The following is a 23,070-nucleotide window of genomic DNA, read 5'->3' as shown; positions in this document are numbered from 1 at the left end:
TTGAGTCTAAAATGTCATTAAATTCTCTATTCATCTACATTGGCTTCATTCATAACATACCTTTGTCCATACCAGCGCTACTCTGGTTATTTATAGTATACGCTTTTTCAACTTTTATTCCATATCTCTTTCTGCTCTCCACAGGTATGTTGAATCGTTGAACGATCTTTTTGTAACGCTGACACAATTACATTTATAATATTATTTTTAGGTACGGAAATAGAGGTCATAACCAACCATGTATTCACCACGATACTGGCAGGTGTTACATGACATCTCAAAACCACGGTTTCGCAATTGATACGACATCTCTGCCTTCGAATTGGGAACCTCTATTCACAAATGCAAACGACAAAACTAATGAAGGTATTGTACATAAAACCTTGCCGTTCTTCAGTGTGCAGTTTCATCCAGAACATATGGCAGGTCCCCAAGATCTTGAAAATCTATTTGAGGTGTTCCTAGAAGCCATTAAGAAAGGAACTACTTGTAATCTTAAACAACTGATGACCGATACTTTGAGATATAAAATTGATCAGGATCAATCCACCACACCAACAATTAAAAAAGTTCTCATCATAGGCTCAGGTGGACTTTCCATTGGACAAGCAGGAGAATTTGACTATTCAGGTTCTCAGGCTATTAAAGCTCTAAAAGAAGCAAACATACAAACAGTTCTTATAAATCCGAATATTGCTACTGTTCAAACCTCAAAGGGTTTAGCCGACAAAGTATATTTCTTACCTTTAGTAGCGGAATATGTGGAACAAGTTATATGTTCTGAAAGACCTAGCGGAGTTCTACTTACATTCGGCGGTCAGACCGGGTTAAATTGCGGAATAGAACTACAATATCGCGGAGTTTTCGACAAATATAATTGCAAAATTTTAGGCACACCTATACAAGCTATAATAGACACCGAGGATCGTAAAGTTTTCAGTCAAAGAATAGGAGAAATCGGGGAACAAGTTGCTCCTAGTATGGCAGCTCATTCCGTACAAGAAGCTTTAGACGCAGCAAATCAACTAGGTTATCCCGTAATGGCTAGAGCGGCATTTTCTTTGGGCGGCTTAGGATCAGGATTCGCCAACAACAAAGACGAATTGAAAACATTAGCTCTACAAGCTCTAGCTCATTCCAACCAACTTATTATCGATAAATCGTTAAAGGGATGGAAAGAAGTAGAATATGAAGTAGTCCGGGATGCTTTTGATAATTGTATAACAGTATGTAATATGGAGAATGTTGATCCCTTAGGTATTCACACTGGAGAGTCAATAGTAGTAGCACCCAGTCAAACTCTATCCAATAAAGAATACAATATGCTTAGGACAACAGCTATCAAGGTTATCAGACATTTTGGAATTGTAGGAGAATGTAACATCCAATACGCTTTAAACCCCAATTCCGAAGAATATTACATTATCGAAGTAAATGCTAGATTATCGAGAAGTTCTGCCTTAGCTAGTAAAGCTACGGGATATCCTCTAGCATATGTAGCTGCAAAACTAGCTTTAGGTGTATCATTACCAGAAATTAACAATTCAGTTACCGGAGTAACAACCGCTTGTTTCGAACCGAGCTTGGATTATTGCGTTGTAAAAATACCAAGATGGGATCTTCACAAGTTCAGTAGAGTCAGTAGTAAAATAGGGAGTTCCATGAAGAGCGTCGGAGAAGTAATGTCTATCGGAAGAAAATTCGAGGAAGCTTTCCAAAAAGCTTTACGGATGGTAGACGAAAACGTTTCCGGATTCGATCCTTATTTGAAACCGGTAAACGACGAAGAATTAAAAGAACCAACTGATAAGAGGATGTTCGTTCTAGCGGCGGCTTTAAAAAACAATTACACCATCGAAAAATTATACGAACTCACCAAAATCGACAGATGGTTTTTACAAAAAATGAAAAATATAATCGATTATATGATTCTTTTGGAGACTTTCGATCAACACAGTTTACCGAATAAAGTCCTGCTTATCGCTAAACAGATGGGTTTTTCGGATAAACAGATAGCTATCGCCGTTAAAAGTACGGAATTAGCTGTACGAATGCAACGGGAAGAATTCGGAGTAATGCCCTTCGTGAAACAAATAGATACCGTTGCCGCAGAATGGCCTGCCACGACGAATTATTTGTACTTAACGTACAATGCTTCTGAACACGATTTGAGTTTCGAAGATGAACACGTTATGGTACTAGGATCGGGAGTTTATAGAATAGGTAGTTCCGTTGAATTCGATTCGTGCGCTGTGGGTTGCCTAAGAGAATTAAGAAGATTGAATAAGAAAACTATAATGGTTAATTATAATCCAGAAACTGTTAGTACCGATTACGATATGTCGGATAGGTTGTACTTCGAAGAAATATCATTCGAAACTGTCATGGATATTTACAATATAGAAAATCCAACCGGTATTATACTATCAATGGGAGGTCAGTTACCGAATAACATTGCCATGGATTTACACAGGCAACAGACTCGTATTTTAGGCACGTCTCCGGATTCAATCGATGGAGCAGAAAATAGATTCAAGTTTTCACGTATGTTGGATAGAATTGGAATTATGCAACCGCATTGGAAAGAATTAACTAACCTCAAATCCGCCATTGAGTTTTGCGAGGAAGTCGGATATCCCTGTTTAGTTCGACCTTCGTACGTCCTAAGCGGAGCGGCTATGAACGTTGCCCATTCGAATCAAGATCTAGAAACTTACCTAAACGCTGCTAGTGACGTTAGTAAAGAACACCCTGTCGTAATATCGAAATTCTTATTGGAAAGTAAAGAAATAGACGTCGATGCGGTAGCTTGTGACGGCGTTATACTCTGTATGGCCGTATCGGAACACGTAGAAAACGCCGGAGTACATTCCGGTGATGCCACTCTCGTAACACCCCCTCAAGATTTAAATAGCGAGACATTAGCTAAAATTAAATACATTGTTAAATCTATAGCGGCGTCTTTAGAAGTGACAGGACCTTTTAACATGCAACTAATAGCAAAAGATAACGATCTTAAAGTGATCGAATGTAATGTAAGAGTTTCCAGATCGTTTCCGTTCGTTTCTAAAACGTTAAATCACGATTTTGTCGCTATGGCAACGAGAGTTATAGTTGGAGAAGAAGTGGAACCTGTGGATATACTTTCCGGTTGCGGCAGAGTCGGAGTGAAAGTACCGCAATTCTCTTTTTCGAGATTGGCCGGAGCCGATTTTATGCTCGGCGTTGAAATGGCTTCTACGGGAGAAGTAGCTTGCTTCGGAGATAACAGATACGAGGCCTACTTGAAAGCTTTGATGAGTACCGGATTCAACATTCCAAAAAAATCAATTTTACTCTCGATTGGAACTTACAAAGTGAGTGTTGCTTAAAAAAAATCCAATTTTGATTTATGTTTGTTATCCGTAGCACAAAGCGGAGTTTTTGCCGAGCATGAGATCGTTACAAAAAATGGGATACAAATTATATGCTAGTTTAGGAACTGCTGATTTTTACACTGAACACGGAGTGAAGGTGAGTAATAAATTATTAAATAAACAATACTCCTTCGGATAAATCAAACAACGAGCAAAATCATCCACATAGTAATAAATATCAATATTTCCAAAATTTTTCAAATAAGGAAGAAATCTGTGCTCCTTACGAAAGTTGTCTGAAAAGTTCCGACCTAACAAGACTTTTTTTTTTTGTAACCATTTCTCCTTCTACGTCTATATACTCTTTATACACCGAAGCTTTAACCTTTTTAACTCTGTAATTCAAGTTGAGTTTCGCGTTGTTTTAAAATTTTAGACTAAAGAAAGATTAACCCCAACTCAAATCAAAAACAGAATCGAAGCTGATTACGGTGACTTGTGTCCATCATTTTCAACAAGTGAAAAATAGTTCAACTTGTTTCGCTGAGGACGAGAATCATTATAAGATGACCCATACGCGGGAGGTCTTTTGACGGTAACTACTCCAGAAAACGTTAAATTGTTCCAAGTGACCGGAGCCTAAAAACAAAAGAAATGTTAAGGATCCTACTTGAGCATTTAAGGATGACAAAAATTAGTGCAAGGTGATTGATTCGAATTCTTTGCATTGCAAAAACAGCGTCGAGTAGAATGTTTTTGAGCGATTATTAGAGCTTTGCCGCGAGAACCATAAAAGCGAGCGATGAAGTTCCAAAGAAGATTCCGTGGAATGACATCGGAAAGAGCCCGTGCCAAAAAAAACAAACCACACGGAAAGGATAAAAAAGTGATGGCTACAATATTTTGGGACTGTTGACTTTGAGGAATCAAATACAACCTTGAACGAGGCATACTACTTCGATTTACTAAGGTAATTTCGTCTAAAAATTATCGAAAAAGTCGCGGCAAAATCAGCCGAGGAATGGGCTTACTTTATGACGACTGTGGCCTCAGAGATTGAACACTAACCATATAGCCTTCATCTGGTCCTGTTCGACTGTTTTTTGTTCGAAAAGTTCGCGAGGCTAAGTTAAAGTGTAAAAGATTTAACAGCGAAGATGGAACGAAAAACAGGCGGTGTACGAACATTTGATCTTCAAAGATGCCTCATATTTTTATAGTGGCATAAAAGCTTTAGTCAGATGTTCTGAAAATTGTGTAGTTTTTTTTCTTTATGACCTTTGTTTCTATATTAGGCTAAGAACTCATGGACCACACTACGTATCAAGTAATGATGCATAATACTCTCCTATTATTGTTCCACTTTTTTGAAGATAGTGGATGAACACAATCACAAAACTATTCCAAAAAACGGTCGCCATCACTACCCCAGCCGCTGAAACCGTCTATGCCTTTTTTGGAACCGGTGTCATCTTTGCAATCGACTGTCTTAAGTATTTTTTCGTTTCAGGAGTGTAGTGGTGGATCCCGCGTATGGGTCATCTTATAATGATTCTCGTCCTCAGCGAAACAAGTTGAACTATTTTTCACTTGTTGAAAATGATGGACATCCACAGTTATTAATCAACGCAAAAATATTTATTAATTTTGTCCGTGTCAATAACTTACAGTTGCATAATTCTTCAGTGATATGCCGATAGCCTTTCCTATATATCTTACTTAAATCCTACGGTCGTCCAATACCATCTGATGAACATTTTCGATGTTATTGCTTGTTGTTGCGATTCAAATTCACCTTCCCTAAACTATAGGGTCGTAAATGAAGGTGCAGAGTCTGTACACAGTGTCTAACTCCTCTTTCATTTGTGTAAGCGTATTGCCTTTGAATCATACATATTTATTGAGATCTCGATATCCGACGACTCATTTATACAATTGTCAAACAGAAATTTTAGTGAGAATCTCTTAACGCATGCGCAAATATATTTCCATATTTTTGTTGATAAGACATCTTCAATTTGAGGTAGGAAACATTTCAGACAACCTTCGTAGTAAATTGTGACACTTATCTATGTTATTTAACCAAAGTTTCACTCAGTAATATAATTAAGATAGAAAAATTTCTTAGTTACAAAATATATAGATGATATATTTTACGAAAAGTATGATGTCATATTGTTTTTATTATATTATTGTGATAAGAAATTGAATATTTTATCGTTTTTACAATGATTAATTATTATCTTGAAAAACTCGTGGCAATTAATCCTACTCCAATGTAATAGAAGAGGATTTTTCTTTGGCTCGTGTTTGCTTTCGGTCTTTTGTTTTAATATAATTTTGAGTAATAAAAGCATAGTGCTATTACATAATTATTAATATACAGGGAGTTCCATTTAATATAACAAACAAAGTTCGGTAGAACTGGAAGTCTGCCATCTTTGAAAATATTTTAGTTAAGAAGATCGTATCCGAAATCCCAAACGTGGAAATTTTCATGATTTTACTATAAGTGTTTTGCCATGTATAGATAGTTTTAACTCGTTGTAGGACACTTACAACTCTATCTAGGTTATGTTCTAAAATGTGGGGTTTTGACTACAAATATTAGTGACAGTGTTGCCATAGCCAAAAAGATTAATGGCAATTCTAGTATAATACAAAATATAATAAGTTTCATCACTGAAGGATTATGTAGTAAACAGAAACAAAATATCGTAGAAAAAGATTATATTAATGAAAATGATAACATATTTACAACAAAATGAAAATGATCGAATTATTATTCTTAAAAAAAAAACTAAAAAAATTACCAATTTTACAACTTAGATGCGAAATATTTCAAAAAATTAGTTTCGTTCATGATTTTGATTCCGAGATAGTTCATGCACACTTTCCAAATGGTTATTCTGGATTAATTCGGATCCTAATTTTTAGTTCCGTGTTCATGGGTCAACGACTTATCTACCTAATAGTTCTTGTTTTGTCATTATTACAAAATAGTGTGACATAAATGACAAAAAGCAATAGTGAAATTGTGACCTTACGGGTGGATTGTATGAGCACACGTGATCTGCACACACGTATACACAATGTATTTTTGTACTTTACTCAAAACCTACTATCGGGTATCACTGACTAATGCTAAACATCTACAATTGGACATAACTTCATTCACTGGAACTGTTATTTATAATAGTCTTCCACCCGGTCGATATTGCCAACAAAATCTCTTAAATATCAAGGGGTGTAAGCTTGATGACGTTGCTCTTCCGGCGCACCATCTTCTGATATCGGGGAGGACCATGAAACGGTCATCTACCATCTAGCTTATCATCAGCATTCAGCGGAATACCACAGGACATTTTCTGTGGCATGTTTCTTGGCTAATCAACCAATTGTTGTGGCGCTTCAAATTGCTACCTGAATCTATCTCAACCATAGAGTTGAAATACTAAAATTTTCTAATAGCGCAGAATTACCAAAAGTTTCCGATTCACGTCAAAAATTTCTTCGGTTCCAAGCGGTTGGTGTGCCACATCATCAGCTATCCAAATTTTCCCGTAATAGAGCCGAATAGTTGAACGTCTTGAATTCCCAGATAAATTATTGTCTAGGCTCTTTTACACTTAGAGAGCTTGATGGATAAAAGAGTTATTGGATAGAAAAGCATCCTATTCTCGTCGCCAACGACTTGTGTCTCAAGGGAAAATAGTTGGAGAATGAATGATTTGAGTTGCACCCAGCTGATGAATGAGTCTGATCTCTTGGCCAAGCTAGTCATGCCAAAACTATCTTGATTGAAAGGAGAGAAATCCACGACGCAACTGGGTAAACTAAGATTGTTCTCGGTAAAATAAAATTTTGAATTGGTTCGTATGATTTGGTTACGACTAGTCGGTTTTGACTACAACTCGGTATACTTGTGAACAGTGCTACTTTTCAAAAGTTTGTATTCAATGAATTTTAAAGTTGAGGTTAGTCACGTTGATTTTTTGTGATTTTCTATAAATGTTACACTTTTCCTTGTCTTACCCTCATTAATAGCAGTAATCTTTTTAGTATTCGTGATATTTGTTATTGGTACTTTTTTGTTAAATGGTCTTGTACTATTTAAGTCTTCCTTATGTCCGTAATTACTAACACATTGTTTTTCCAGTTCATTTATGGTTTTCAAATGATCTTTCACGTCGTCGGTGAACGCTGGACACTGTTCTTCTAAAATTTTTGCTAAATAATACGCTTGCTTAAGATAAAATTTCGCCCTCATCTTCGACAACTTCAAACCTTTCTTTGCTATGCCCAGGAAGGTGTTTATGAAAAATAGTATCAGGGCTCTTTTCTTGTGTATATCAAAATCTTTTTCACATGTCCACTGAAAAAAAAAACAGCAACTTAATATGAACATGTAATATTTGATAAATCAACATGGTCATAAAATGTAACTCCCCAGTCTGACGGATAGAGGTCGCCACAAATAACATTTTCATATTTTTCCTATAAAGGACCACCTTTCAAATATTTTTTACTGCAGACTAAATGAAACCGGGAAAAATAATTATTAGTGACAATTATTCTATATTATTGGACCGATTAAAAAAGGAATAACAAAGAAACGAACCAATACGCAGAATAAAAATTATTTTCCATCAACACAAAGTATGAAAATAATAGTTATATAAAAGAATTTAACCTCGAGGAATGCGATTTAACGTCATCATGACATTGAATAAATTGATTTCTAACGGAACAGGATCATCATATCATCTACAACCTTATACTATATACTATAACCTCTTCAAACTGGATCTCTATGAAAAGATTTATATTCATTAGGAAACCGGAAACCAAATTTAGTTTATTAATTATGGGTACGATGTGGCTCATTCTATCGCAGACTGGAAGCATCAAAAACACCAATGTGTCAAAAAACCATTCTTAGTATAGCTTTTACATCTCTAAGCAATCCGCTCTAACTACAAACTCTGCAGAAATGTATTTAAACGCCTGGCATGACACAAACAAATGTCTTCTGGCACGATTATGTAAAACGCCACCTCCTTGCTATTGGTATAACGGACGATCTGAAATACCCATGATGCATGAAGGAGGAAGAAACTGCAGACCACGTCAACACAACCCTTACATTGAGCTCCTGGGCAAGCCTTCAAAGCCCTAAAGTTTCAAGCTAAGTTTCCAGATTCTTTAATATGAAATAGCATTTTTTATAGAATTAAATACTTACTTCGACGTTTATCGAGTCAATAGATCCCCTTCGCTTATCCTCCGCTTCTTTTTTCCTCCTCTCTTCCATTTCCTCTTGCTCAATCCTTTGTTTTAAAATTGTTCTCCTCTTTTTAACGTCTTTGAACATTAAAAATGTCATTTCGGGATCGGAATATTTTGGTTTTTTGATGGTTTTAGCAGCGAGTTGTGGATTGGAGTGTTCTATGCCAGTTTTTACTAAAATATCGTAGAGATTTTTAAAATTTAGAGGAGGATAAAAGGTTTTGCCGTTGGTGTATCGAATATTTCTCAGGGCAATCATAAAGTGCATAACAGGTGCTTGTAGAATTTCATCTAAAACCTTATGAGATTTTCTAATTTCTCTATTTGCTACGTCGTTGAGTATATTTTTACCGGAAACGAAGAAGTCGGGAATGTGTGGATGAGCTTTGGAGAGGTGACTATTCAGTCTTTTAATAACTTTAATTAGTTTACTACCCAATCTATGTTCAGGCCAATCACTACAATTTGATTCGCATTCTAAAAGTAAAAAATTTCGAATATGATCCACCGTCAACCCTAAATGTTTAGTTTTAGGTTCGATAAAAGTCTTGTGAAGAGTTATGAGAAGTAACAAACTTTTGATTTGCGAATATGACATGCACGTTTCTAAATATTTTTGTGCTTGTGGAAAGCATAATTCCCATGATATATCCACGTCGTTGCGTTTCCCTTTAGTTTCTATGTATCCTTTAGGTAATAAGACACAATCTAAAGTTTTAATTTCTTCAATCATATACGATGTTGGGAAAACAAATCTTTGCCTCGGTTCGGCATCGCGTTCTCCCTTACTGAGAAAAGTTAAGGTTTGCTCCAAAGGCCATTTTGCTTTAATACAAGGCATTATTTCGCACGGGATGTATTTTTCTTCTATACTAACGTTACAATAAATTTTTTCTTGAATCACTTTTGCTTCGCATATGTCTTCTAAATCGACACCTAATTTTGAGGCGACTTCGTTTAAAATTGGTTCATTCTGAATATGCGTCATAAAGTTTTTCGAATTTATGTATGACACTATTTCAAATAAGTCGTCTTCAGATATATTTTCACCTTTGAGTTCATCGGGATCCCAAGAAATCTTCTTAATTTTTCGGTAAGAAAAACAGGATCTAGGAAAACCAGTTGATTGTGAAGCTTGTTTTTCTAGAGCTGCATTTATATCCATGGGTTTGGGAGTTTTAAGATTCGAAATAGTCGTGTATGCCGTTTCTGAAGAAGCGGAGGAACTCCTAGAATTGCTTTCTATTGAATCTAAAGGAAGTATAGGAGAACCACTATCTCTAATGTTTGTTTTTTTCAGTTCCCTTAATTTGATGTAACCTGAAAAAGATACAATGTATTATATTTAGTAAAAACTTGATTTGAAAAAAATATTTGCAACCAGTAAAGCCTGAATTACGAAACACCCAATTTTTTTCATGACTTTTATCTTTTCGAAATTTCGTCTACTCGTTGCGAAGATAGACATTTTGAAATTGTCACTGATGCATGCAGAAATGACATCAGTTACTATTAAAAACTTATTTTACTATTAAAATACAAGGGGTTGATATAAAGAAAATGAATTTCTGGTGTTGACTATTTTTACGTGGAAAAATTATTACAGAAACGGTTAAAGCCGTATTTGTGAAAGGATAAACGATACCTGGCCAAAAAATAAGCCAAATGCGTTACAATTTAACACCTTAAATCTCGCCAATTGCACTTTTGGTCCCAGCATCTCGAATTTCGAGTTGGTCAGCCCAAATGTTTCTGGGAAAGCCTCGAATATTACGGAAAACTGCAATTTTTTTGATTTTGTAAGAAGTCTCGGAATTATTAAAGTTATAAATGGAATTTATACCTCGAAATAATTCATTACATGTGCGTTTTCTTTGGACCGGAAGAAAAATATGTCAAAAAATTAGGTATGATAATATTTTCTGATATTAAAATTCAAAGTTTCCCATTTTTTTTTAAATTACACGTTGATTTCGAGATACCTCAGGAAAACAAGAAAATCAAAGTTTTTCGCAATTCCGTGTGTCAAATGGTAGTCATTTCATTGAACATTATCTCGGCGAAAAGCGATTACATAGAGACGAAAATAAAAAATGTTCTACAAAGAAAATATTTTCGAAAAGAGGCTTCCAGTTATGGATTCAACGTGGGGATAAAAATAGAAAACTAATCCTCTTAATTTGTTTTTAATTGAATAATTTACCACATTTTTTATGAAACATTCCAAATGCTGAAAATATAATGATCTTCGAATATTTGGATTTAAAACATGAATTGCCAAGGACCTAAATCAGGTGATCGATGGGGCCACCAGAAAACTTTTAATTATAATAATTGGACGAAGCTGCTCTTCAATGTATGTAGGCTTGTTTGAAAAAAAATAAAAATATATATATCTCTATTTAGGAGGGGAGAAGTTTCGATTTTTTATGTTACATTCTCGGGGATATCGTCGGTAGAGCCAGAAATGAGCGTAACTTAATGTTTTCTTTTAAATTTCGATTTCAATGTTCTCTGTTGACTGAATTGTGTAGATACAACTTATTAAAGTATGTATCTCTTTTTTGTTCAAATTACGATTTTAAAGAGTATTGAAAGAATAGTATAAGTAAGGTCAAACTGCTGTGCGGCGTCTGCAAAATCTTGTCGTGTTTTTGACGAAGTGATTTCAAAACCTACTTTTTGTTTTTTCATTCATTTATAGGTAAGTATGAAAATTTACTTTTAAATCATAATATTAAGTTATTAATATATTTTTATGTGGAGGTATACATTTTTCATTTATTCATATTCACTTTGAATGAAGAGTCTCACACTTTTTACTTTTTTTAAGTATAAATTTTGTGAAATACGTGACTAACATCTAAGTTTTGGTATTTTTCCAGATAAATCTCATGTCCCCTTCATTAAACATTAGATACTTGAGAAATGATACGAATGAAATAAATAATAATCCAGAGCTACTAGAGTCAACTAAAAATTGTGATAAATGATAAAAGAATTTATTAATGGAACCATGATGTCACAATAATTTCAGATATTTCCGAACTTGAAAATATTGCACAATCCATTGATGCAGACGATTCTAGGATAAATTTGTAGAATGCAATCTGTCTTCATGACATACAAATCGAAGAAAGTAAGATTAGAGGAAATTACGAGAGCCACAATAATGATGCGGATTCGTAAAGAAAATCTGAAAGAATGAAGTTAATGGAGGAGGTGTGCTGGTTTTGGATTTTACAGATGTACAAAAATCTGTGGGGACATAAAGAATAGAAAATTCAGTTGTGAGAATAGATGATTCCTATGATGAAAATAGAGAACGAAGAGAACTCGCAATAAGTCGTATGACTGACACACAGACGGTGCTGTTATTGTCAAATGACGTTTATGAAGTACCAACTTTCAAAAGACTATGTGTCAAATTTAATGACATTTCGATTATTTAATAAAAAGTGACTGCTGAATTTAAACGTGGTCGTACAGACACCGATGATGGTGAACGTTCTGGTCGTCCAATTGAAGTGGTTATTCCAGAAAACATCAAATTAGTTATATCTAATCGTGAATTGAAACTACGTGAGATAGCTGAGCCTGTAAAAATATCAGAAGGCTTTGTGTTTACAATTATGCATGAACATTTGACCATGAGAAAGACAATGGACGAAACATGGATCCATCACTTCTCTCCGGAATCAAAACTATCATCATCTTAGTGAACTGCAGCCGGTGAACCACGTTCGAAGCTTTCAAAGGCACATCAGTTAGCTGGGAGAGTTATGGCTTCAGTATTGTGGGATGCGCATGGAATATTCTCTCCAGAAGGGAGAGTCGAAGAAAAAACCACCGTTTCACCAAGACAATGCACCGAGTTACAAGTCGATGACACGATGGTTAAATTAAACGAATTACACTTCGAATTGCTTCCCCATCCACCGTATAGTCCAGACCGGGCCTCCCAGTGACTACTGGCTATTCGCTGATGATCTCAAAAAAATGTTCTACAGTAGAAAATCAATTCAAATGAAGAAGCAATTGCTGAAACTGAATCCTTCTACAAGCATGGCATCGAGAAGTTAGAGAAGCGTTGGAATGATTGTATTGGTATTGAAAGAGATTATATAGATGAATAAAATCGATTTTTGCCAAAAAATGTGTTTTTTTTAGTTTTTCACACAGCTTATTGAATGATGTGTTATGTAAGCCTAAAAAAAAGATAGAAATTGGGACTATCTGACAAGAAAAATTAGGAAGTAGATTCAAAAGCAAACCGTCCTAGAATGCTACAAGCTGAATGAAGAACAAAGACGTACATTATTTGAGTTTTATTGTTACATATTATATAACTAAAATTGATACTTCTAAAAAACTGAGTAACTTCAAAAACTGTTACAATTTTTTATGAGAAATCTGTGTAAATCCAAGATAAACAAAAATTAGTAACATTATTAGTAATTTTTATTTGCGGGGTGTGATTAAATTCTTCTACTTTATCTCCAAAAATTTTTCGGTTGCTCTCCTTTAAAATCTGTTTTCTTTGAACTTTTTTTATTTTAACAATGGAAAAATATTTACAGAAAGTTGTTTTATTGGGTTATAAAAAGAATCAATAAAAGAAATTTTACTTCGATAAATATCTCAGTTACATCAGAAGATATGTAGGTATCTATTAGATTGATATCAGAGCATTATATTATAAAAATAAAGCAAATTTATCTTTTGTTGAAACGTAAAAAAGTGATTTAGATAATTATGATTTTTATAATTTCAATAAAGTTCGATTACTATTATGACGAATATTATTTTGTTGGCACTTATTTATTAGCAAATGAAATGGAAGAAATACTTTGTTTTTCTATCTATAATCGCATTACATTTACAAAGGGGGAATGGAATGTAATGTCGTTTACTTAATATAAATTCAAACGGATAAATTTTCAAAAAGTGTTTATTTTTAATCAATAATATTATCATCTTCGTTATCAACACATTTTGCCAACTAGTGCGCTGATTTTCAATGCCGAACCAAAAAAAAAATCAATTGATTTTTGAGTAAAATATTGTTTCCTACTAAGAAAATGTAGCGATTGGAATAAATCGAAACCTGAGGGTACAATATTTTCAAAAGTCTCCGAATACTATTCGAACAAAGATTGGAGGCAAGCTCGGCTTTGTACTACTACGTGGGAATTTGGTCACTACCTTTTACGCTTTGAATCGTCATATAATACCCATTTTTCTATTTCTCTCTCTCTCCAGTAATCAAGCCATCAAAATACGATTCTGTAAAACGCTGTTGAAACATAAAGTAACATGTAACGCATTGATTGGCTTTGTTTTTTTATCTAAAAGATTAAAGCACTACTTATTTTTCCACTTTACTGCAAGTTGATCGACCAAATTGGTTGAGGTTGTTTGAAAGATCCTCGATTGTTGGATTTGAATTGTATGGAGTCCATTCAATTAATTTGGTTTATTGGGTTTCTTGTTGAAATTAAAATGAACAACTGCCTCGCAGTAATAACTATGTGGATAATTATAGCTTTGTCATGAAATCACTAAATAAATTTGTCGTCAAAGGGATTGGTACAAAACGTATCGGGGCACTGTCCAAAAACCAGTTATCATGTTAGATGACCGCGCTTAATTCTCCTCAAATTCAACCAATTCACTCATATCTCAAATGGAAGAGCTTGACTTAAGGAGGGCATAAGTTGAGTGATTTTGAATCGGGGAGAGCTGCCATTAGATTTTTATAAATTTTTTTAATATACAGGATTTTTCGGGGTCCAAGTAGTTTGTTTGACAGAATAAATAGTTTTAAACTACTATCTTAAGGCCCAGGGCGGCTCATTTCAAATGGTTAACAATCCGTAACTTTTACAGGGACAACCTGTACAGTCTAAAGATAGCAAATATGGATTTTTCGATCGATATTTTAACAAAACTACATTCTTTGCTTAACTTGATAAAAGTTATGGTTTAGATCGTTGTACATGCCATGTACCATATTGAAACTTAAATACGATGTAAAAATTATTGATAACAGGTTTTGAAACGATGCAAACTGACATTAACAAATTAAGTCGCTTGCAATTTTTGATTAAATATCATGAAGTAAGTTATTAAACAAGTTTTTCCTTATTCCATCTTCGATATTATTTAGTACAAATGTTTATTTTTTCAATCATTAGTTCTCCAAGAAATGTTTGATTGTGTTTTAATACCTCCTACAAGTATTTTGAATAGATAATTACAATTTATGATAATTTTTTTCAGAATATCTTTTTATGGCGAATGTTTTCCTTGACATGTACAACGATCTATAAATCTCCATATCTCCTAAACCATAAACGTTTACCAGTTAAACAAGGAGTACCTTTTTGTTACATCGATTGAAAAATCATTTTGCTATCTTTAGATTGTACAGGTTGTCCCTGTAACAGTTACGGATTGTTAACCATTGGGCATGTGTCGCCCCTTGCCTTCAGATAGTAGTGTAGAATTATTTATTTCGTCAAACACACTACACGGACATACGTAATCATCTATTAAAAATTTATGATATTCGAATGTATAATTTAGAAGATATACTTAAATATAAGTTCTAAGACCTATAACTCAGAAACGATGGGTCGTATGAGTATTTTTTATGTCACAGCATCATTTTCATGGCATCTACTCACTCCCGAATTTTTTGCATCAAGTCTCGGAACACTCTGTATAGATTGGTTGAAAAAATCAAAATCACGGTAGCATAAAAATTGGAAACGTCATTAACGAACAATAACTGTGCATTTTATAAACCTCTTTGTCATTGTTGTTCTAAGAAATATGATAACTGAGTGGCAAAAATCTCATATAAATAAAATGAATATTTTTTTAAGTTTGTGGCGTCGTCGCCTCGTACATAAAGTAACTGAAGTACTTTGCTTGTCGTGATATAGATTGTTTTTAAATGATAACAGATTGAATCTTTTTTTAATATAGTTTCAAGATAAGAACCTACAGTTTGAGATTGGAGTATTGTGCCTTGAAATATTTCGTTTTAGAAACTTAAGTTCACAGTTATGATGTATGTTTCCAAACCAAACATAAATACGAAGCGAATAAGTGTCACATCAATCATCTTCTTGATATACCGCATCGATTCTCGATTGACTTCCATTGTGTTTAGATTTAGACCTTACGCGTTTAGAAAGGCATTGTAATAAAAGGATATATACAATCATCTAATGGGGATATCTTATAGGGAATGGAAAATTGGGAAACCTATAAATACTTCGGATTGTAACAGGCTAGATTACTGGACCTTAAGAAGACGAAATGTAGATTCCAGACGCTACACAAGTAAAATCACTTATGAAATACGAGTTAAACTCAGGAAATCAATACCTATGCTATGCAATACCTAAAAAGCATTTAGAAGTTAATACGAACAATGACGCCGAAGAACAAAAACCTAAACCAATCAAAGTCATCTAAACATTAAACCATAAAGAAGGAAAAATTAGAGTTATTTGGTCTTCTCATTCTACACTCCCGTCACATATTGAAACTACATGAAATCTTTGAGGAGAAATCAGAAAGCTCAGACGTACATCGGACTACATCCGAGGCGGATATGGATTCGTCTGAATCATGTGAAGCCCACCTCAAGTTGAACTTGGTCGCAAAAATAATGGCACAGCCGACTTCATCACGACTTCCACCAGCTGCATATTGAGAAAGCATTAAATAGATGACTTACTAGAGCAATACTTTATTTCCAGAGACCAAGAAATTCATGAAGACTATTCAAGACCAAATAATCAACACTAACAACTACAAGAAAAATGTGACTAAGAAACCCGACAAAATCAGAAATCATTCAATATTTAACATCTGCTTGTATTGTGTTAGCCACTGTTTGCGCCGACATAGTCACATAATCAACTTCATCAGATGACGAATAATATGACACTGTCGTGGTTGTTAAAAGAGTGAAGGAGAATCTGACCAAGTTCACGATGTCGCCATCTCAGAACTGGGACTACCAAAAGCTATGATACTGAATACTTGCCATTGCCGATAGATAAGTGATACTAGCTCTAAGCTGAGGGGCAAATAAGATTATCATGAATAATATCGTCACAAACATAAAATTGTTAAACGCTAGCTTCTTTCTCTCAAATGTCATATTTTTTCTCTCGTCTACGATACTGATTTTCACTGAGGGTACCTTTTGAAGATATTCTGACATTTTATGGACCATTCGAAGCCTTTTTGTATAGAATCAGCTACCTATTAGTAATGGTGTATAAAACAAGATTCGTCCAAGGGTTCGAACGATTTAATGTTTGTTTTTGTATAGATGATAGTATCCTCTGATAGAGATATAAAGCATGATCCTTCTTGAAATAGTGAAGTATGAGTGATAAAAGAGGTATATTGATGGATGTAGGTTTGACTCATAGTTAATACCTAGCCTAAACGTAACAAGAGTGTTAGTTAAGTAAAAAGACTAAAATAAAAAGAACAACGGACTGCATGGATTAGAAGTAAAAAATGAAAAATAATGTTTATAAACAAGTATTGAACTGTTTTTTGTGATCCACTATGTACAGTAATCGAAAGTAGTACCTTTTCTTTGAGATTCTTCTATTCTAACGACGGCTTCATCATTATTTTCTTCTACTGCATCTTCTGTCGATCCTAATACCCTTACTGTATTGTTGGGCATAAATATTCTTTTGGGAATCAAAGGCTCAGATTCAAATTTTTTTGGACCGTGGTGAGGACGAAATATCGTATTCTCGTTGACAAATTCAAACATATCATCAGGCGTTATGAAATCTTCTGGATTTCTCAATTTATTTTGTAACAAGTTGTCTTTACATCTGCAACAAAAATTTTAATAGAATTAGTAAGAATTCACTATACATTTGGAGACTTTTGGCAAAAGAAATATGTAATTCGTCTTTCCAGACAATCTTTTGCAAAAACAAACGGTAATTTGTCTTTAGAGACTGTCAGTTATAAACCGTCATTTGTCTTTAGAAATTGCCTTACAAAAAAAATCTGTCATTTGCCTTTTTTGATAAAAACATACCATTATTTATCTTTAAAAAATGTCTTTCACATAAAATAATCAGTCTCTTGCCTTTTTATACAAAAACTAACCGTCATTTGTATTTATAAAATATCTTTTACAAATAATAATCTGTCATTGCCGTTAGAGACTGTCTCTTGTCAAAAATAAACCGTTATTTGTCTTTGGAAACTGTCTTTCACATGAAATAATCAGTCTCTTGCCTTTAAAGCTAGTGTTTTACAAAAAGTAACTGTCTTTTGTCTTAAGAAACAAAATATTATCTATCATTTGCCTTTAGAGGATGTCTTTTACAAAAAATAATCCGTCATTTGTGTTTAGAAACTGTTTTACAAATTATAATCTGTCATTTGCCTTTTGAGACCGTTTTTTTAAGAACATACCGTCATTTGCCGTTAGAGACTGTCTCTTTCAAAAATAAACCGTTATTTGTCTTGAGAAACTGTCTTTCACATAAAATAATCAGTCTATTGCGTTTAAAGCTTGTTTTTTACAAAAACTAACCGTCATTTACGTGAAAGAATATGCCATTTGTCTTTAGAGACACTCTTTTACAAAAAATAATTCTTCAGCTGTCTTTAGAAACTGTTTGGTTTAAAAATAAACCGGTATTTGTCTTCAGAAATTGTCTTTGCTTTAAGAGAGTGTCTTTCACATAAACAAGCAGTAATTTCTTTTCAGAAACAGTCGCTTACAAAAGCAAACCGACAATTGTCTTTAGAAACCGAGATTTGCTGCAGAAACTATCTTTACAAGTTATTTTTGTTAAAAATATTCTTTCATGTATATGTAATCTCAGAAATGGCACCACATGTAAGCTTTTTGTGTACTTAATAATATAGTACGAGTACTGTCACTACGAACATAAATAGCAATCGAGGGTTTAGTGCTTTATAGAGGAACTGCTAAACTAGTATGTCAGAAAATGTGTATCGTATAAATAGTTTACGTGGGAGATTAATTGGCATCATGAAAATACTCATACTGCTGCAAGCTTTATAGTTTTTTTCGTCGAACAGAGAATTTGAATGCTACCCCATTCTGCTTATTTTCCAGATCTGATTCTAGTGAATTTGATTTCCGATTGTTAAGCTCCGTTGCCAAACAGCGACAATGAAAAGGACATTTAATAAATTTCAAAACAAAGTTGAGTTGTTTTATCGACCGAACATTTTTAATGTTTTTAGTATGTTTTCAACGTGATCCTCTTATAGAAAATAATTTTTCTTCTCGAAGATTCATAGATTCAACATAATACATCATAGAAAAATCATCTTGTTTGTCAGGCATAAAATCAAGAAACCAAAGTACTGAATTTCAATGTTACAAGGGGACTTATAAAAGTAAACATGTGGTCTACAATCATAGTAAAAAAACTTTTTGTTCGTACCTAGGTCTAAAGTACAAGTAGTTATCCTTGCAGCTACGCACATCTGATATCATTTCAGCAACAATTTATTCGTTGTATGTACTTATTTAAGCTCAATTAACGAGATTAATGCAAAATTAAATAGATACAATAAATCTTAGACGTACCTATAACCAATCGCGTGATCATAATTATCTCTTGATATGTAAATATGATCCAATAATATTGGAAATCGTATACTTGATTTGATACATCATTGAAGATTGATTATATTCATTACTTGCCATATTGTAAAAAAAATTCGAAATTTGTCTACCAATTGCTGCTCAGATTTAATGAGTAATTATTAAGAAATATTCAATATAACGAACGGCTCGAGCTACTGTAACTGACTAACTATTTTTCTGAAAGGTAAAAACAACTATCTTAAATGTTTGCGTTTTTTCACCGCAAAAATATAATTATTTTTCGATCTTTATTAGACAAATAGCCTGGTATAAATGTAATATGTCAAACCGTCATCCTCATCGAAAGACGACCAAGGAAAAAACAACAATTGAAATGCGCGCAGGTGTAGAGAATTTGTAGCCGAGGAAGTTCTCGATGAACTAGCAGCTTCCGCGAAGACAAGATCCGAATAAGATTTTTAATAATTTTTGTGTTCATTTTCACTACATACTTGAAAAAGCCTCGTAAAGAATTTCAGCCGCAACTACTCAAGGTACAAATCCAGGAGGACAGGTAAAATATGTTCCACACGATAAAGAACTAGCGCTCGAGGTAACCAGATACCTGGATTTTAGCGTCAAACCGGCTGGTAGTTAATTAACTACCAACCTCTTCTCCTACGATGCTGAGTAATTGACGATTTTCGATGTGGTCGCACGTTTTTGATAGTTCACTATAAGATGCCTTGTAAACGTGTACTACGGAGGATAAGGTGACAAAAATCGACGATCTCGCGGACCGCCTATTGAGGGTGGGGGAGAAAGGTTCATACATTAGGCACCGAGTACAACAAAACTACCTCATAGCTCTGTTCGATGCTATTTAAGTGCAATCCGAAGTTGTGTCTGCATCATTTCGGGGCAATCAACGAAACAAGGATCCACTGGTTTACACTAGACACCAAATGCTTTGCTATGCTGAATTAATGAGTCGATTCGGCGCAGAACTGAAGAAAAATTGAAAGTTTGTCGCCACGAACGACTACTTTTAATACCTTTAAAAAACATTGTGTAGACGGGTTACTAACAGCAGAAGAGAACGAATTTGGAAGTATATGGATAAATCCGTTTATGTTCTTTTATCAATATCCGTATTGAGTAGATTGTATTTGATGAATAAATATTTAGAGATGAAAGTGGTGGTCAACATACTGCCACAATTAAATGCCACTTTAGACAGCTATATCACATCGAGATACTATGCTTGATATTTCATGTTGAGTTTGCTAAAATATACCAAAAATTCACTTAATTTAATATTCTTTTTGCTATATCAATCTTGAACATATATATATATATATATATATATATATATATATATATATATATATATATAGTTATATATATATATATAGTTATATATATAGTTATATTTTTCGGGCAATAAATACTGTATTATAATTTGCGACGTTCAGAATCTCTGATTGGAATCTTGTTATGGGTTAAGATCCACAATCAGCTGATAAGTGATTTACTTGATCCAGAAGAACAGTTCCCGTAAAGTCCCATAGCCTGATCTATATCTTGTGACTACACTAATTGTTTTATAATTTTTTACAAATCGTTCGTAATGACTGTTACACAAGATTTTAGTGTGAGTACAAGAAACTTCAGCGGTTATATATCATTCAAACCACGATTTATGAAATGAAAATATGAAATGTATTCGAACCCCTTCATAACAAAAACTTAGTTTCCATTGAATTATCCTAATAAAAATATGGACGTGAGCTAAGAGAGAGAGAAAAGAGGTTTCTTTGAATGTATCAGATTGAATAATGGTTCTTCATCGCGGGTAAATTAATGAAATTTATCTGTGGCAAAGTTTAGGTATCTGGCGATGACTTGAGATATTACTTATTTCACCAACGCCTATTTTTGTTAGGTAGAATCTGTCGAGAACAATATCCAATATCAATTAGCACTTGTAGAGTATATTAACACCTTAAAATAAAACTCTAACTAATGCTACTTAACCTTCTCACTGCTAGTATCATTTTATTGACCTTGATGGTGTGCAGAAACTTCGCAGAGAGGAGTTGAAACCCAAATATCCTACTGTGGATGTACACGGCAATTATTAGGACCAATCATCACATGGGACAGTGGTTTGGGGTACTTAAACTAGTCTAAATACCACGAAAAACATTCTCGAAGGTTCATAGACTGGCTTATGTGCAAGCGGGGCATGAAATCACACCCAAAAACTGCACTAGAAGTGATTCAACCTCTCTATATAGTATTGGAGAGCGTGACAAAAAAACTTCACTTAGAATGTTCAAAGACGGAATCGCCAAAGAAAAACCGTCTCTAAATAATGACCAAACCTGGGATATGCCTCAGGATAATCCATCGAAAAAGTTCAGCTTTGAGAAAAAATTTACCTCGATACTTAGCAGAGAAATAAATGGGATCTTAAGAAATGAACAGAAATGCCATTAAATGGTATACGAACGGACCTAAATCAACAGACAGAACTGGAATAGGAGTGTACGGGCCCAGATCAAACACTCTGAAAGTCTGGGCAGCGCACCAAGAAGAAGTTTATGCAATTGAAAGATTGCCAAGTCAAGTAGCCATTAGAGCCTGAAGCTCCAATGTCATAGAATCCAAACTTGTTTTGGATTGCCTAGAAAAATTAAACGAGCTAGGCAAGGAAAATGAAGTACCCTACAATGGATTCCGGGTTACACCGAAGCGAAAGGAAATGAAATAGCTGAAAAGTTCGCTTAAACGGGGGCAGATAAGCCAGTGGTATCAGCTAGTAAAAGTAAATCTAAATAAAGTCTCAATGGTTACCTGAAGACGCTAACCTTAGCAGATAATGCCGAGTGCAGATTTTGTTGTACAGAGGACGAAACCTTTTTCCATATTATCTTGAAATGTGAAACACTACCAGAGCACTACACCAAATAGAAGACGAAGATCTCTGGCAGCTATAACCATCCCACATTCTGGACTAGTGAAGTGGGATTAATAGATCTGCTGTAAACACTGGGTTTCCCAGTATCGCAGCAAGAAAAGGGGACACAATAGATTGTGTCACAGTGTATATGATACATGAAGAGAGATATAAGCAGCAGTAGATCGTTTAATAGATCTTGAGTAATAGTAACCTCCTATGTCATTACATGCGCTTATAGGATATTTGGTTCAAATTTCTTTTAAATAAATTATGAAAAACTCACTTGTTATAATCCTCAAAAAACATCACAGCCATAATCATGTTATTTAATACAAACAGTTCAGGTGTATCACGTAAATCTTGTTTAATATATTCGATATGTTGTCTATCTAACTTATTTAAATTCACGGTACCATTTTTACCACTATCATTTAAATTTCCGATACTATATACATTACTATTTACATTTTGTACACTGTCATCAACTTTTGTAAGAAGATCTAGCTTAGATTGTTCGCTCGTTTTTTTCGATTGTTTACCCCCCATTTTAAACAAACTGCATTGTTTCTAGTTCTCGCTAAGACTGCGGTTGAATTTTTTATCATCAGATACTACTGCAATCAGTATGATACTGGTTCAGATATCGTTTATCTACTTCGACATCAATTCAAAATTTCAAGTACAATTTATTTGATTTTCTACACGTATGTATAAATTGAATAGTAGTAGCTATAAGAACCACAATTTGAAGATTACTGGAATCACTGTTTTGATAGGATGTGATTAATCTTTAAGTATTCAATCTTTCTAGATTTCGAATAGCACCTAAA

The 23,070-nt window shown here is 34.1% G+C and overlaps 2 protein-coding genes across 2 annotated transcripts in view; one reads left to right on the top strand and one right to left on the bottom strand.

The window, feature by feature from the left end:
• LOC130443026 (CAD protein) overlaps window positions 1-23,070 on the top strand; it is a 50,747-nt gene that overhangs the window by 9,246 nt on the left and 18,431 nt on the right. The window contains exons 5-6 of the mRNA XM_056777470.1: window positions 212-3,356; window positions 3,409-3,513. Coding sequence (XP_056633448.1) covers window positions 212-3,356; window positions 3,409-3,513 — 3,250 coding nt within the window. The remainder of the gene's footprint in view (window positions 1-211; window positions 3,357-3,408; window positions 3,514-23,070) is intronic.
• LOC130443027 (uncharacterized) lies at window positions 6,072-22,895 on the bottom strand. Its single transcript, XM_056777471.1, has 4 exons — window positions 22,524-22,895; window positions 17,271-17,527; window positions 8,602-9,965; window positions 6,072-7,731 (listed from the first exon to the last, which is right to left on the bottom strand). The coding sequence occupies exons 1-4, from the start codon at window positions 22,784-22,786 to the stop codon at window positions 7,339-7,341; spliced, it is 2,277 nt and encodes a 758-aa protein (XP_056633449.1). The 5' UTR covers window positions 22,787-22,895; the 3' UTR covers window positions 6,072-7,338.

This window comes from Diorhabda sublineata, chromosome 4, assembly GCF_026230105.1.
Source record: "Diorhabda sublineata isolate icDioSubl1.1 chromosome 4, icDioSubl1.1, whole genome shotgun sequence".
NCBI lineage: Eukaryota > Metazoa > Arthropoda > Insecta > Coleoptera > Chrysomelidae > Diorhabda > Diorhabda sublineata.
This window is presented reverse-complemented; position numbering and strand designations above follow the sequence as displayed.

What these genes read in the sequence shown, in the direction of transcription:
- LOC130443027 (XM_056777471.1), bottom strand. Translation starts at nt 22,786, where the DNA reads ATGGGGGGTAAACAATCGAAAAAAACGAGCGAACAATCTAAGCTAGAT. An exon ending in TTTTTTGAGGATTATAACAA is followed by an intron (nt 17,528 to 22,523) that starts GTGAGTTTTTCA and finishes TTTTTGTTGCAG; the next exon opens with ATGTAAAGACAACTTGTTAC. An exon ending in TTGACTCGATAAACGTCGAA is followed by an intron (nt 7,732 to 8,601) that starts GTAAGTATTTAA and finishes TTTTTTTTTCAG; the next exon opens with TGGACATGTGAAAAAGATTT.